The sequence below is a fragment of the Callorhinus ursinus genome, unplaced genomic scaffold, assembly GCF_003265705.2.
Source record: "Callorhinus ursinus isolate GAN/ISIS: 27379988/994484 unplaced genomic scaffold, GSC_fseal_2.0 scaffold1, whole genome shotgun sequence".
Classification (NCBI taxonomy): domain Eukaryota; kingdom Metazoa; phylum Chordata; class Mammalia; order Carnivora; family Otariidae; genus Callorhinus; species Callorhinus ursinus.
In genome coordinates this window covers 92,987,756-93,004,946 of record NW_027397063.1, presented here as the reverse complement: position 1 = coordinate 93,004,946, position 17,191 = coordinate 92,987,756, and the positions used below count along the sequence as shown (strand labels likewise).

Here is a 17,191-nt window from a genome sequence, read left to right as displayed (position 1 = left end):
CTGCACCATGTGACCCTAGCCTGCCTCTCAGCCTCCTTCATCCGATCATTAGCTGTACCCACTCTGCTCTTTTTTCAGTTTCTTGAAAACACCATGGTCTTTTCCACACTTGTTTTTCCTGAAATACTCATCTATGGTTTTTTTTTTGCTTCAGAAAATCCTAATTTGTTCATTGGATCTTAGCTTAATGCCATTTTTTTCAGGGATGTCTCCTCCGCTCCCATAAATTAGTTCTCTTACCACAATCTATACTAGGACCTTCCTATTTTCTTTCACATCACTAACTACAATGTGATAACTTCCTCAACTCCATGAGGGAAAGGACAGCTGGATGTCGATGGCTGATGCCAAGCACCTAGCAGGGTACTGGTGTATGGGTGCCTCAGCAATAGTTCCTGAAGAATTGCATAAGCGAGTGAATGGGAAAACCAAAAGTGCTAGGTATTGTGGTTTTACTTCCAATTTGAAAGTGTGGTCCACGTGAAGTGAAGAGCCAGATAATCATTTTGTTCTTGTTGTTCGATATTGCACTGCTTCCCTGAATCATTTGATTGCTGCCACGAATCCAGTGACAAGTACTAATGGGCTCAATTTATCTATTCAGGTAGTACGAAATTACAAATCAGACAAAAATATTGTCCTGAGAGTTATGTAGTAGTTTATTCTTACCCAGATTTTTTAAAAAAATATTTTATTTATTCATTTGACAGAGAGACACAGCAAGAGAGGGACCACAAGCAGGGGGAGTGGGAGAGGGAGAAGCAGGCTTCCTGCTGAGTAGGGAGCCTGATGCCCGGATCGATCCCAGGACCCTGAGATCATGACCTGAGCTGAAGGCAGATGCTTAACGACTAAGCCACCCAGGTGCCCCTATTCTTACCCAGATTTTATTATTAGGACACTGACAGTCATTGGTCTCAATAAAATGACTGCTTAAAAAAATTTTTTTTTCAGAACTAATGCATTTCAAAAGAGAATTTTTTTTATCCTGATGATTTTTAAATCTCATTTCCAGGTCTTAAGGGAGAGGCTGGTGATATGGGGATCCCAGGGCCACCAGGAATTGTCGGACCCCAAGGTCCAAAAGGCCAAAAAGGAGAGAAGGGTAGGTAATTATATTGATTTCATGTCAAAACTCAAGATGTGTTCTGCATCATTTTTCAGGCGAGCAACTTGCAAAGTAAATACCATATTCTTGCAGATAAAACAATTTTTTAAAAGATTTATTTATTTATTTGAGAGAGAGAGAGAGCATGGACGGGGGAAGGTGCAGAGGGAGAGAGAGAAGCAGACTCCCCACTGAGCAGGGAGCCTGATGTGGGACTCAATCCCAGGACCCTGGGATCGTGACCTGAGCTGAAGGCAGATGTTTAACCGACTGAGTCACCCAGGTGTCCTGTAGGTGGAACCACTTTTAAAAATGCAAAAACTTGGTAAAGCATGTTGTAAGTTACTTAACTTTATATATAGCCTGTTGAAAAATTTTACACTTTCCTGGTAACATTTCTCTCTTTCTCTCCATCTCCCTCCCCCTGCATACACAGAGGCTCTTACACATCTTTTCTATCTCTCATTGGCCACACAGGTGACCTAGTGACTGGGAGCCACAGGGCATAGTCTCTGGGGGGGGGGAGGGGGGGCTTATACACTTATACACTACTGAGTGAGCTCTTCCGTATGAGACAAATTAATTTTGTATTAGATAGAACTAACTACAGCAGGCAATCCTATAGAACATTCTGTTTAGGTGGGTAGCATCTCTGCTAAGGAGAACAGGACATGGCCTTTGGCTCGCTCAAATCTAGGCAATGCCTACGGTGGGAAAAGAGGACTGAATTAAAATGAAAGAAATCGAGTTTGTAAGAATGACCTTGGACCTTTACCTTATCTGGAAACCAAGGGGGAATAGACTAGATATTTACTTATACCCTATTTACCAGCAAAGAAGATTTGTGGTTATGTGTGCTTTCATAGATCTTTTCCAGCTCAGAAATTCTATAATTCCACAGATGTATCAGCCAGGAGGGTGTCCTGCCCTGGGAAATCCCTGGTTCTCTAAGTGCTTCAAGACATTGAGGGAAGGTTGCAGATTCACTGCGACATTTAGAAATTCCTCAGTGAATACTGCCAGCCTGTAGAAATACCATCCATCCATCAAGTTAAATGTTTTAGCCTCAGTGTCACATGTCAAAAGACCTAATATCATCTATACATCACCCTCCACATGGCTCAGGAACTGTCTAACTCGTTTCTGGTAGAACATTCAGCGAAGTAATTACTCAAAAAAATGCTAAGGTGAGAGAGCTACTTCACACCTGTCAGTTATGCGATTTTCATTCTCAGAAACATTTAATCCTTTTGTGGCTGTATTATGTTAGCAGAAAACCCTGTGAAATAAAGATGAGTGATGAACCTCCCCAGTGATTCATACTTTTTGGAAGCTAGACTTCTGGAAGTAGAAGAAAAAACAGGGAAGTATCATAAGATAAGGTTCTTAAGAATATGCTTTGATGAAGGATCAAAAGTAGAAATTCATTCAGCCAGTCTCTATAAAGTGGCAACTTTACTTTCCTTTTACTTCCAGACTTAGCTTGGACTCTTGGTTAAGACTGAAAGTTAGAAAAATAAATGAGTTGAATGACTGCAACTCTGGTTAACCACAACCTGATTAAGTACATCCAGTGTAAGCAGTTAAATTCCTTAAATGAATTTGAGAACCAGAGTAACTGTGCAGTGATGGTTGGCATATGAGTATTGACAAGCATGGGGAATAGAATTGGTCCTTCACTTCCATTCAGAGTTCGGTTCTCTCCAAAGGGATCCAGACATTTTCCTGATGGCCTATGGGTTAATTTCCAAATTGTAAATTTTATGTGGAATGGTAATGGGAGGGGATTAGCTACTTAGGAAACTGCTGAGCAGCTTATGGTGGAATTTCTCTAGTTGGTCTTGTGAAATCTGGGGGAGTCTCTTCTCATGACTTGTAACTTGACTTAGGATTTCTTTTTCCCCAGCAAAATAAAACAAAAAAAGTTAGTTATATCATAAATAACATGGTTGGCAAATTGATGCCAACCAGTGTTATATGCGGTCATGTTTGACTCTATGCAAATTTGTAAACTTTCATAACTCAGTTTTTTTTAAAGATTTTATTTATTTGTATGAGAGAGAGAGTGAAGGAGCACAAGCAGGGGGAGTGGCAGAGGGAGAGGGAGAAGCAGGCTCCCCACTGAGCAGGGAGGCCAACGTGGGGCTCGATCCCAGAACCCCAGGATAATGACCTGAGCTGAAGGCAGACACTTAACCGACTGAGCCACCCAGGTGCCCCTCATACCTCAGTTTTTTTTTCTGTGATAAAAAGATCTGCTCTACCTTTCTTGAAGGGAGATGCTATAAATTTTTGTAAGTGAAAAATGTTCCAATTAATGACATGTGCTCTGTTATATGAGCCTCCCTGTTATACAAGAGGCTGTATTAATATCAAATAAGAATTCATTTTGAATTTAAAAGGCTGGATTAAATTTTAAAAAATCATGTTAAGAGCTTGGAACATTACCTGGTACGAAGGAAATGCTCAATAAGAGTTAACTATTATTATTTATAATTAAAATAAATTCAGTGTGGCTGTACTGTAACAGGATGGGCCTTTAGCCATGCCCAATATGAAAATCCACTTTGTGGTATTCTGGCAAATATCTAAAAACCTGCATGTTTAGATTTCTTTTCAAACATAAATTCTCACACTTCTACGGTTTGTCCAAAGTGTGTATGAAAAATTTTCCAAACAAAATGAAAATTGGTTTCTCGTTTATGTTCTATGTCAAGGACTTTATATTTATATTTGTATCTATATTTATATTTACTTTCCTGGAAAGGTTTTTGATATGATTAGTTTTAGCTAACTGCAGAATATTGCGCTCTTTGTTTAAACTTACATGGTGGTGACACTCTTTTTTTAGGCATTGTGGGGAATATAAAGAAGGGGATGTTTTCAGTGTCATTCAGAATTCATGAGAAGAAAAACACAAACACATACATAAGTAACACCTGGCAAAATGTCATGAATTTCATGAGAGATTTGAAAAGCTATGTGAATGTGGGGTGGGGGTGGGGTGGGGTGGAAAAGCTGAATTCTGTTTGAAGAGATTGGCACTATCCCCAAATCTCTTTTAAATGTTTTACCATCAACTGGGACAAAATATTCTTAATGATGCTCAATATATCATTTTTCCATGTGGTTTTACCTTTACGCATTTTTGGTAAGGGACGCCTTGGAATGTGACATGGTTGGGAAATGGATCTTAGTTACATCATGGGTACTATAGTTGGAAGAAAGGTAATCTTGGTATCATTTCAGGGTTAAAGGGAGAACGTGGGGACCAAGGAGCAAGTGGAGTTCCAGGATACCCAGGAAAACCTGGAGAACCAGGTAGAGCATAGACTATACCTATCCTGTACAGGCATGTGTACAGCATAGCTCCCAATTTTCTTCCCGCTTGTGCTTAAAGTTATCCGGGAGGTAAGATGGAATATGAATTGCTATTATTCTAATAATTCAGCGTACTACTGATTGCTGGGGTGTAGCAAATACCGGTCTGGTAGTTTGGAGACTAGATACAAGCGTCTGAACTCGTGACCTCAGTCTGGCTGTCCTTGGGATACGGGATCCCTGAAACTTTGTGGGTTTCCGTCTCTTTGCCAGTAGGATGCTGGGTTTGGAAGGGCGTGATGGAGATTTAGGAGAACACTTGGGTGGGGCCAAAATGCGAAGTGTAACGGACTATAATGGGCCACTACAGTTCGAAACTCTTTAGTGCCTTAAAAGTGAAAGACAGATAGAACTAGGTTTATGAGCTCTAAATGGAAGCCCTGGCTTCTTGGTGGCGTTAACTCTTCCCCGTGCGAGAGAGCAGTGTGATGTGAACGGCACAGCCGCGGCCGCCGCAAGAGTCAGGTCTCCGGTCCCAGGCGCGAGGTTTTGCTTCTGTCCCGTGAGCTCGGTGAGGATAGGGTTCTGTTCATAGTCTATGCGATCCTTAAGCATTGTTTTAATTTTCCGTTTCAGGTGGCCTTGGTCCTAAGGGGGATAGAGGAAACATCGGACTGGCAGGAGTGAAGGGACAAAAAGGCTCCAAGGGCGACACGTGTGCGAACGGCACCCGAGGAGATAAAGGAGCCCGGGGGGCTGCGGGCTCACCAGGCTTGAGCGGAGAGCCTGGGGCCAAGGGGGAGAAGGGCGAGATGGGGGATAAGGGCCACTGCGGAGAGTCTGGGAAGAGGGGGGGGAAAGGAGAAAAAGGGGAGGAGGGTCTGAAAGGAGAAAAAGGTAGCAAAGGAGATCCTGGAACGGAAGGCAAAGGTGGCCCAGATGGCCTGCCCGGGGCCCCAGGGGAGCCGGGGGTTAAAGGGGGAAAGGGAGAGTTAGGTCCCCCTGGTCTTGTGGGACCTGCAGGGCCAAAAGGTGAGCTTGGGAGCAAAGGGGTCCGAGGATCTATTGGCAAGAAGGGCTCTCGGGGCCTCAAAGGCTCCAAGGGGGAGGCAGCCAGAGTCGAGCGCTCAGCTTTCAGTGCTGCTCTTTCAAAGCCTTTCCCTCCTCCCGACATCCCTATCAAATTTGACAAGGTTCTCTATAATGACCAAGGGAATTACAACCCCATCACCGGCAAATTTAACTGTAGTATTCCTGGGGCGTATGTTTTCTCCTACCATGTCACTGTGAGGGGCCGACCCGCTCACGTCAGCCTGGTGGCCTGGGATAGGAAGAGGTTCAAATCCAGAGAAACGCTCTCTGCTCATGAAATAGACCAGGCCTCTTTTCTCGTCATCCTGAAATTAAGTGCAGGGGACCAAGTCTGGTTGGAAGTTTCAAAAGATTGGAACGGGGTATATGTCAGCCCTGAGGATGACAGCATTTTTACCGGGTTCCTTTTGTACCCAGAGGAAAATTCTGGAATGTCACCATAAACTCGTGTCTCCAGCACTGTAGTTTAGGTTCAGTGGAATAAGTCAGGCAACATGAGGTAGCACGATTAAAAAGAGTGACTCATTATTTTTCTTATAATTATAAAAATAATGCAGAAAATGTAAGAAGAAATGATATCCCTAGAGTCAATTATTATGCCTATCTTAAGACATCACCTTTTCTTAAAAATTAAAAAAAAAAATTTTTTTAGCAAGCAAGAGAGGGAGAATGGGGAAGGGGCAGAGGGAGAGGGAGAGAGAAAGAATCTTAAGCAGGCTCCACACTCAGCACAGAGCCTTAGGTGGGGCTCGATCTCACGACCCTGAGATTGTGACCTGAGTGGAGCCCAAGAGCTAGATGCTTAACCAACTGAGCCACCCAGGTATCCCTTAAGACATCACCTTTTTAAAAGAATATATTTATATGTACTTGAAAGCGCGTATCTATTAACTTTGTAGCTAACTTTCTTTTCATTTAGCATTATAATGGCATTTCTCATGCCATTTAGGTAATATCTGTATGGAAATATGATTGACATCTGTAATTAATAAATATGTTCTTACTGAATATCTTCTATATCTCATATCAATGTGTGGAACTCTTTTCTGTGTGAGTGTAAGGCTAACAAGTGACACATGATGGGCGGGTATCTCTCAAATGTTTAGAAACTGTGAGGATTGCCTTCCAACAAAATGGAGCTATTCCCCTGTTAGTAGAATTCAGGGAGAATACACAGAAAGAATGCTAAAGACTAGCTAAACTGTCTTTAAAATGAGTCACTGTAAAGGTTTGCCCATAAAAATACCCCATTTTAGATGGACTTGTGTGTTGGGTAAAAGATAAAGGAAAGTTGATAAAGATATTGCTCAGTCATACCAAAGATCCAGCCGCTCATCAGATTATTGTATTTAGAAAAACTAAATGTCCCCCAAAGATACAAGAGTGAAATTAAATCACTATTGATCTAAAATTTCAGCCTTCCTTTCTTCATGGGAGGACATTTAATTTGGATAAATTCTTTGGCTTCATTATCATCATGTCTATAATAATTAATTCTGGTTATTCAGTGAACAGGTGAGTATTTGGGAATTCACTTGTAGTATGAATATTTAATGACTGTGAATATATAATAATTTGGCGGCCTCATTTTTAAAAGAAACTAATTTATTGACTCCAAATGGAACTTGGTTCAATGAAGGCCTATAGTTACATACATTTGCAAGGCTTAGTGAGTTAAATTGGGAAATGGATGATGGTCTTGCTCTGCTGGACAAATAAATGTTGAAAAACATGATTCCCTTTTGAGATTTATATATACATTTAAAATATACTTACTTAAAATATGTTCTATTCTCCTGCTTTAATGTATATTTTTACGTTGAAAAAGTGAAAGAAAAAGCTATAGTTTTTATGACTGACAGTTAATGAAACATCAAATAGGACTGCATTACTATTGTGTGTGTCTGGCAGGTGATATTTGAATGAGTTGTAAGAGAAAGATGTTAATTCATGAATTACTATACCTTTATCTTCTAGATGTTATTTTTAAAACTGAGTTTTAGCAAAATGCATGTTTTCATGATCAAGATTTCCACATAATTCATGTTCTATTGATACTTTGACCAAATTAGACCACTTTTGTTGAATCATTGTATTTAAGAAATTAACTTTTAAAAGTTAATTTCAATTTGGTGAACGTTTGTTTAGCTGAGTTAGCCATAAGGTCTGGAAATGAACCACAAATTGTACATATCATGTTCAGAAATTGTAATTGGGGTTGTGCATAATGCATTATCACTATTGTAAACAGTTTTGCAAATATTTAAATTTTATCATATAAACGGCGGTCACTTCTATTGCCATTTTCGCCGTCTCAACACAATATTCTAGAATCTAGATGCATCATGAATTTTCTGTCTGGACCTACATAAATACAAATTTAGGGCGATATGAATTGTTTAATATTTCCAGCCACTAAGCATGCAACTGTTGTAAACACCAGGTAATTTTCAAGAATGATAAACTGGAACACAAAGAGAGCAAGGAAATGGATGCTCAGCACAACTGAGATATAATCTTAGGAAGTTGATAAGTTGTACTTAATTAAGCACATTCACTGCTCAAGCTCTGCGCACACCCCAAAGCAGTGTCCATCTCCTATGTTCGCAGCAGTACAACCCATTAGCCTCGATGGCATTTGGAGATGGTCATCTTTTATCTGATGCACATTAGGCCAGAGGTGCGGAGAAGAGTTTCCCCAGGGTAGTAGTAGAAATACGTATTTAAGACTGCAGGCTGTGCTGTGCTAGAATTGAGCCTTGATCTCTAAAAATGGTGCCTTGGGCCCTATCGTAAATTTACATGTTGTGTGTTTGTTTTATGCAGAACCCTCTAAAGCATGGGGCCTGGGGCAGGCACCACTCTTGCTTGGGTCTAAAGGCAGTATCCCCCATTTCTGCCCTTGGCTCCTTCTAGCAAAGCAATCCTGTTAAAAAAAAAAGTTGGATCATCTTACTTCTCTCTGCTCACAGCCTCTTCAGGCTCCTGTCTCATCTGGAGTCAAAGCTGAATCCTTACTATGACCAGAGAGGTCTCATGTGACGTGCCCCCCGCTTTCTCTCGAACTTTCCTGCCATCTACTCCACACTTGCTCTGGGTGTTGCCTTCAGTGCTAATTCCTCAAATTTGCCCAGCATATGTCCACTTATGGCTTCGTGTGTGCCTTTCTATCTACACAGCTTTTATCCCAGGTAACTGGATGACTGGCCCCTTTCCTTTCTCTCAAGCCTTTGTTCAAATACCACCTTTTCTGTAAGGCCTTCTTTGGCCATGAAATTTTAAATTGCAGTCCCCATACCCTGACCTGCCCCGCTTTGTTTTTCTCCATGGCACTCAGCACCCTCTAATACATCATGTATTCCCATGTATTTCACTTACTGATCTTGTTTATTTTCTGTCTTCCACTAGAAACTAAGCGCCATGAACCCCGGGACTTTTGTCTGTTTATCTCTCTCTCCCGAGCACCGGTGCCTTAAATACGCGTCCAGTGAGTAAAGATTGATGTGGTCGTTGTAGATCTCTCCACAAGGTGGTGCTCACAGATTATTTTTGCTTTTGGATTGCACCTTCAAAAACAACAGTTGCAAAGTAAATAAAATGATGACTTGGATTTCATAAGAAACTGGCTTCCTGAAATACCAGGTTTTATGTTTCATCTTGTTTCAGAGAACTACACATTTTCTTTCCCTGTTGGGACGTAGGACTCTGGGATGATCTCTGGGATTGCAGTGAGAGACTTAAAACTCTGGAAGGGGGAGCGTGTCGCCTGTCGTCTGCATGTGACGCTCCTTCTGAGTGGGGGCCCAATCCATTTTTATCTCCCACTCCAGCCCAAAAGGACTCCATTTTGAGTCCTGGGCATTAATATATTCTACAGCTGTAGACTTACAAAAAGGTTTAAAATGAGGCAAGGAGACTATACACTTGAAGGATTTATTCATTTATTCAATTTTAAAAGAAGATTTATTTATTTTAGAGAGAGACAGCTCGTGAGCAAGGGGAGGGGCAGAGGGAGAGAGAGAATCTCAAGCAGACTCCTCGCTGAACGTGGAGCCCGCCGCCAGGCTTGATCTCAGGACCCTGAGCCAAAATCAAGAGTCAGATGCTTAACTGACCGAGCCACCCAGGCACCCCCAAACTAGAAGTTTTAAGAATGCTGTAAGACCTGGAAGAAGGACATAGGGAGAAGGAAAAATTGAGAGCAGTGCTGCTGCCAATTACCAAGATGAGTGGGGGCAGGCAGGAGAGAGAAATGTTGGGAATTATGGAGCCATAATAACCACTGTTTCCTAGGTCCTACCAAAGTGCCAATCACAGAGCTTTAGGGGTCTACGGTGCCTTAAGTGATACGTACCCTGTGAGGAGACTAAGCATGGGCTGATTAGGCCATGTCCCAAAGGGCACCCATCTGTTAGGTGGGGGATCCATGAAGCCACTCTTAACCAATGGAGCAGGGCAGTTTCCTAAAAAGCTTGGCTAGTGAAACCTGGTATAATGGGAAAAAGAATGGTAGTAGCCTAGTTTCTCAAGGCTAGCACCCCAGGTGGAAAAGGGAATGAGGAGGGGGACAACAATCTATTGACATCTCAGCAGGGGGTAAAAGAGTGGGCTTCTTATAAAACTGCAGGTGAAACCAAGGGCTTTACTGATAATCGAGACTATAGTTGGGTGTTCTGATCAGCCTAGTGTCTCCGTGAGAATTTGGTGGAAAAATTTAGTAGGAGTGCTTGATTGTTCTAAGAATTTAGGATTAAAGTATCCTTATTGTTGACTGAATTATAAGAATTATGTTGCATCTAACAGAGACGGTATGAGAGCTTTGTACATTCAGGGTCCTTCCTTCTGAGGTAGGAAAATGCATGGAAGCCTCTTTTGTCCTGAGCTTGTGGAAAGAGCTGACGAGGCAGAAGGCTCACATGCTCTCTGTGAAGTCATTCATTTGTTTAGGGTTTCTGTGTGCCTGGCTGAGGTACTGAGGATAAGTCAGTGAGCACAACAGGGAGAAAATACTACTCTGTCTTCACAGAACTTATGATGAGAAAGAATGAAAAACTGATAAGCTACTAGTTATCTAGTATGTCAGAAGCTGATAAATTCTAGGGAGGAACACAGGGCAGGATGGAGGACTGGGAGTATTACAATCGGATGGTAGCAGGGAGAGAGATTTAAAATAGAGGTCAGATGACCAACGAGTATGGTCGTTGGGTGCCTCAATATGAAGGTAAATCCATGCATTTTGGTATGTTAACTCTTTTAATAGTGATTTTGAAGAAAGGGTGAACCTCAATCTCATTTCAAAGGAAAAGCATTTTATTGTTATGTATCCTTTATAAAACACACTTTTTTGGTATGTTTTTTAATAACTCAGGTATTTCACCGGAAGACATACTCATTGAAATGTACTATTTGAGCCAAGATATAAAGAAGGCGAAAGAGCATGTCATGAGTATCTGAGAAAGCAGAGGGAGTGCAGGGACAAAATCCCGAAGGTAGGAGCTTGCTTGGTGAGGAGGCCAGTGGGACTGCACGCAGTAGGGGGTGAGGTCAGAGAAGTAATGGAGTCACAGAGTGTGTAGGACTTTTAGGCTGTTGTGATGCGCTAAGCTTTTCCGCTGAGTTGGTAGACATAGAGGTGCACCCCCCAGATCCTCTTGGAGGAAGGATTAGATGCCCTGCTAAGGGGACTGTGTTCAGTAGACAGGTTCTGGCTGTCAGCTCCTTCAGGTTCTGCCTGAGCTACAGAACTGCCTCTTTTGAGGTTATGCCTTTCCCAGGGCAGTTCAAATCTGGTCACCAAGCAAGGTGGGTGAGCCCTTCATGGCCACCGGGATGAGCCAAACTCTATCCAGAGCTTTCTGTAGGTGACTGAGGCTTTGCTGGGTCTTCATGGTGTTATGGCTCTTCCCTGCCCAGTTTGGTCTTCTTTTCCTTCCCTTCATAGGTGTTGATTCCTAAACATCTTGCACTCAAACTCTCTCTGCACATCTGGTTCTAGAGACCCAGCTGGTGACTCTGAGATGTAAACTGTGAGAACAAGTGGTAGAGGACAGAATTTTGTGGGCCACTTGGTCATTGTGCACTCACACATGAGCATACACACACCGCACACTTTTCTCCTTTGTTCTGGGCCAGGGCTGCAGAATTATTTAGTTAATTAACACTGCGGAGCACCATTGAAAGCGCTGGGCCTGACATTTAGGTCCAAACAACCTCTGCTTGCTGACTATAGTGATTAAGTGCATGGACTCAGGACGTGGAGGTGCTGGGTTAGAATTTCATTTACTAGCCATGTGACCTTGAGCAAGATACTTAGTCTGTGCCTTGGTTTTCTCCTCTCTAAAATGGGATTTTGAGGTTATAAATGAATTTATAGTTGTAAAACTTTTAGAACTGTCTCTGGCACATAGAAAGCCTGCTCTATTAAATGTGAGAGGGCATATTTTGTGTATGGTTCAGTGTTCAGACTCCTTTTTACGGTCAGAAATGTATTGGTTTTTCGGGTGATGGGCTTATGGTTTTTCAGGTGATGAGCTTATGAGTAGAAAGGGAGGTGAAATCAGGGCTGGTTTGGGTTTAGTGTACTATCAGAGGTCATAGTGTTGATTGAATTGGAGCTATGCATTTAATTAAGGCCTTCCAGTGAAATACCTGAGTTATTAAAAAACATACCAAAAATGTGTGTTTTATAAAGGATACATAATAATAAAATGTTTTCCCTTTGAAATGAGATTGAGGTTCACCCTTTCTTCAAAATCACTATTTTTTTTTTTAAAGATTTTATTTATTTATTTGACAGAGTGACACAGCGAGAGCAGGAACGCAAGCAGGGGGAGTGGGAGAGGGAGAAGCAGGCTCCCTGCTGAGCAGGGAGCCCGATGTGGGACTCGATCCCAGGACCCTGGGATCATGACCTGAGCCGAAGGCAGACGCTTAACGACTGAGCCACCCAGGCGCCCCAAAATCACTATTAAAAGAGTTAACATACCAAATGCATGGATTTACCTTCATACTGAGGCACACACGACCATTGTTTTGGATTGTCGTGCTGACCATGAGCTTCCTATACACCTGAACAAGGCACTGAAGGAGGGCCCAACTAAAGATGGATGTTTTGCTGATCTGAAAGGTAATGACAATGACAAATGAGAACTCCTAGTGGACCATAGTGAGAGTTAGTGGCAGGAAATTGCATCGGCTCAGTGATTAAGGCAACCTCAGCCGTCAGAAGACAGCAGCAGGGCAGGTGGCCTTGATCTTGTTGCTGCCTCGTCTGATCCATCTCGCAGGGTGATGAGTCTGAGATGTGTCTGCCAGGCCCACAAACACGATCCTCCCCTGCTTCCTTTTTTTCTTTTTTCCCCCTGAGGATAAATGAGCAACAAGAAATTTGGAACATCCAGATTATTCAATGTCAGAGTTATTGCCAAAGGAGCATGCCCACTCTCCTTGGATGTTGAATGCAAGTTAAAATTGCCTCTGGCAAAAGGTTTTGTGAAGGTCTTATTCATTCATTTTAATTCAAGAAAAATTAATGAGCACCTACTATGTACCAGGCACTGGGCTCCATGCCAGGGATACGAAGACGAATGAGATAATTTCTTGTCTTCAAGGAAGTCACAGTCGAATGGAAGAGGCGACTAAGTGAGGACAATGGATATTCCATCTTTTTTGTCTCGGGAATGGACAAGGACCTAAATGTCAGGGCTTTTGTAGGGAAAATTGAGAAAACACTTAATCCAGCAAGTTGGTTGATTGATGTTCTTATTTAACTACCGCACAGAGTACTAGGTAAGCAATTTATTTCAAAAGGTTCAGCCTCAGCAGGAGAAAAAAATAAACAACAACAAAAAAATCCAAGAACAACATTTTCACAATTGGGTGTTACCATGTGGGATCCTAAATCTTGTTTCTAAATCCTTGGATTGACAAGCAAGAGAGGACTGAAAGAACTCTCTGGGCAAATCAGAAGTGGACCTGGCAAAGTAAAAAAAACAGAACAAAGACGTCAAAGGCATTTACTTGAGCTTACTTAGAAGGAATCTCAATAATCATGTCACCAGCTTCTCTTGAGGGAAAGAGTCCTAAGCCTGGATTCTGTAACTCAAAACATGTGACCCAAGGATCCACAGGTTATAGCATTCACATTCCAACCAAAGTCTTCTGATTTAAAACAGAAAAAAAAATTATTGGGATATGATATGCCTGCAGAAAAGTGCACACATGTGGAATGTATGGCTGATGAGCTTCAACAGATGGGTAATTATGAAACTGCCACCATGTCATGATATGGAAAATTTCCAGCACCTGCCAGGCTTCCTTGTGCCTGCTTCTAGTCAAATCACTGCACCAACTTAACTGCTACCCTAATTTCTATTGCCATAGATTAATTTTGCATGTTCCTAGACTACATATAAATGGAATCACATAGTTTGTAATCTTTCACGTTTGGCTTTTTACCTCAACATCCTGTCTGGGAGATTATCCATGCTGCTGTGTGTATCAGTAGCACCTAAAATGTTGATCATATTTTCATGCGATAACTGGCCATTTGTATGTACTCTCTTGTGAAGTGCTTGTCCAATTTTTTTTTTTTTGTCAAATTTTAGTAGGTTATCCATAGGAGTTCTTTTCTTTTCTTTTTTTTTTTTAAGAGAGGGAGGGAGAGAAAGAGTGAGAGGGAGAGAGAGAGGCAGGGAGGAGCAGAGGGAGAGAGAGAATCTTAAGCAGGCTCCATGCCCAGCCTGGAGTCTGATGCAGGGTTCAATCTCACAACCCTGAGATCATGGTCTGAGCCAGACACTTAAGTGACTGAACCACCCAGGTGCTCCTGTAGAAGTTCTTTAGACTGTTTGCACACAAGACTCTTGAGTTGTTGCTGTTTTTTTTTTTTTTTTTTTTAAGATTTTCTTTATTTATTTGACAGAGAGAGGCAGCGAGAGAGGGAACACAAACGGGGAGTGGGAGAGGGAGAAGCAGGCTTCCCGCTGAGCAGGGAGCCCGATGCGCGGCTCAATCCCAGGACCCCGGGATCATGACCTGAGCCGAAGTCAGATGCTTAACGACTGAGCCACCCAGGCACCCCAAGACTCTTGAGTTTTAATTGACTTCTTTTTTTCTACAAGTGGTCAGTTTGTTTTCTGAGCCCCTTCCTCCCTTTTATTCATTCCTCTTAGGTTTCTCAAACTCACAAAAGTAAGCTCCCCTGATGGTTCTCTATCTTTGTAGGACTAACATTTTCTCCAAAAAAACAAATTAATGCTCAGGTGCAAATGACTAAAAGTACTTTGTTACTTTTGCCCCTAGATATTTATCTCTTCAAAGGAAGTGAAGCCAACCAACAGAATTTCTAATAGTGGAATTTTAGAAACTAGAAAGTTGATGGGGAATTTTTTGGAGGGAGATTGGGGGACAAGAATGACCAATGAGATGCACTTTTTTGTTTCTGAAATCCAACAATGCTACTATTTCTTAACATTTTCTTTGAATTTGGGCCAAATAGGTTTAAGGAATGTTGGACAAAGGAAAAAAGAAATTTATCAACAAATAATTGCTTCATTAAAAGATAAAGAATTAAAATATATGGGGCTATACCTGGATCACTGGTTTCAGGCCTGTCAAAGATTGACCATCAGTGGCTGATTGCCAGTCTAGGAACCTTATGGTCTGGTGTTCCAGGGAGACTGTTTTCTTAGAAACCAGTGCTGATATTGCAACGATGATTTTCCAGGAGATTACAAAGCACGCTTATGAAGTTAGTGACATTAGATTGGGAAGTGGAGTCTAACACCTTATAGGGGGGAGAATGATTTAACATGACCTTGAAAATAAGGGTAAAAAAACAGAAAAAAAATATCAATGAAGGCTATTTATGTGATGTGAAAGAGGGACCAAAAGCACTGAAAAGAAATTTAGAAAAGGGTGTGCATGTGTATGTGTGTGTGTGTGTGGGGGGGGGAGTCCCTAATTGGTGCAGTCGATTAAGCATCAGACTCTTGGTTTTAGCTCATTTTGTGATCTCAGGGTCATGAAATGGAGCCCCACATCAGGCTCCACACTCAGGGTGGAGTCTGCTTGGGATTCTCTCTCCCTCTGCCTCTGACCTACCCTCCCTCCATGCTTGCATGTGCTCTCTCTCTTTCTCTAAAATGAATAAATTCATCTTAAACAAAACAAAACAAAACGGTGTGTGTCCTTGGTGGACCCAAGCAGTCTTTGCCCATCCTCAAGGTAAGACTATGCTGGAAAAGAAAGCGTGGTTCTGAGATGTCCAACCTAAGCAAACTGAGCTATTTAATCTCTCACTGTAGATCTAGTTCTCAGTTATATACGCTAAAAACAGAATGGGGGCACAGATTTGAGAATCCATCTGTTTCTGCCATAAATATTTCACTCCTCAAATATTTATTGATCACTGACTGTCAGGTGCTCTGATAATCATCATACAATTTTATAAATTCTTTAAAGTATTTATTAATTAGAACAGAAAAGAGGTTGGAAGCAGTCAGTGAGGATTAGGGGAGCTTTTGCATTAATTTATTTCTCCATACAGTAAGTATTTATTGAGCATCTACCTCATGCCCGGCATCATGTTAGATGCCGAGGATACAGCTTTCAGCGAGAAAGAAGAGTCTTTGCCTTCATGGAGCTGGCGGTTTAGTGGGAAAGAGAGCAGAGATGTCATTAAACTATGTCTTGAAATACTTTTCTGGTGAAAAAGGGAGGAAGGCAATTCCTGGCAGAGGCTCCTAGAGATAGAACTGCAGGGTTTAGAAAGAGGTCTGTGAATTTGGAGAACTACAAATAGCGGAATGTGGCTGCAATCATGTGGAGTGCATTTGATGAGAATCCAGTGAAGTAGATTCTCCCAAAAATGTTGCAGCTAAAATCTACCACAGGCTGGGATAGCTAGATAAATTACTCAAGTCTGTCTCTCTATCTATTTGTCATCTTATCTATGTAAGTTAGACCTATTCTGCAGGATGGTAATTAAAAGTAAGACCTAGTCTGTGGATGGTAACTAAAAACCCTGGGGAGATACATATGGAGATGAATATGACATGGTCCCTATCTTATCCTTAAAAATTCTTCTAATTGAATATAGGAATGCCATTTACAAATGATATTAAGGTGAGAGAAACAGGTGGATTTAGATGGAAGGAGTTAGGCTCATGGTTCAATTCGGCTTCATTCTATCAAAATCAAGATAGAATTTTGACCTTTCAATAGGGATTTCCCTTCCTTTATCCTCAAGTGTTCAAAGACTTTTGTAGTGATTTTGGGCTATTCAGCTCTACTGAGAAGTGTCGGAGCAGACAAAAGATAAACCTATTAAAGTGTCAAGAAGAAAATGGCCCTTTGGGTTTCTAATGACTATTTTCTGGTCAAATAACTTGAAAGTATCAGGTTCAAAAGGGCCAATTAATTTTTTTTAACATTTTATTTATTTATTTGAGAGAGAGAGAGAGAGAAGGGGAGGGGCAGAAGGAGAGGGAGAGAGAGAATCTCAAGCAGACTCTGCTCTGAGTGCAGAGCCTCACTCGGGGCTCAATCTCACAACCCTGAGATCATGACCTGAGCCAAAATCAAGAGTTGGGTGCTTAACCAACTGAGCCACCTAGGCACCCCCAAAAAGGCCAATGTAGGGTTACATTTATTATATCCTCTTAAATG

At 41.7% G+C, this 17,191-nt stretch overlaps 1 protein-coding gene across 1 annotated transcript in view; it reads left to right on the top strand.

Annotated features, from left to right (window-relative positions):
- The window catches only part of OTOL1 (otolin 1), a 78,150-nt gene extending 72,186 nt beyond the window's left edge, over positions 1 to 5,964 (top strand). Inside the window, exons 4-6 of the mRNA XM_025879478.2 lie at positions 1,016 to 1,105; positions 4,358 to 4,429; positions 5,066 to 5,964. Of these exons, the coding sequence (XP_025735263.1) occupies positions 1,016 to 1,105; positions 4,358 to 4,429; positions 5,066 to 5,964 (1,061 nt within the window). The remainder of the gene's footprint in view (positions 1 to 1,015; positions 1,106 to 4,357; positions 4,430 to 5,065) is intronic.
- The last annotated feature ends 11,227 nt before the right edge of the window (positions 5,965 to 17,191 follow it).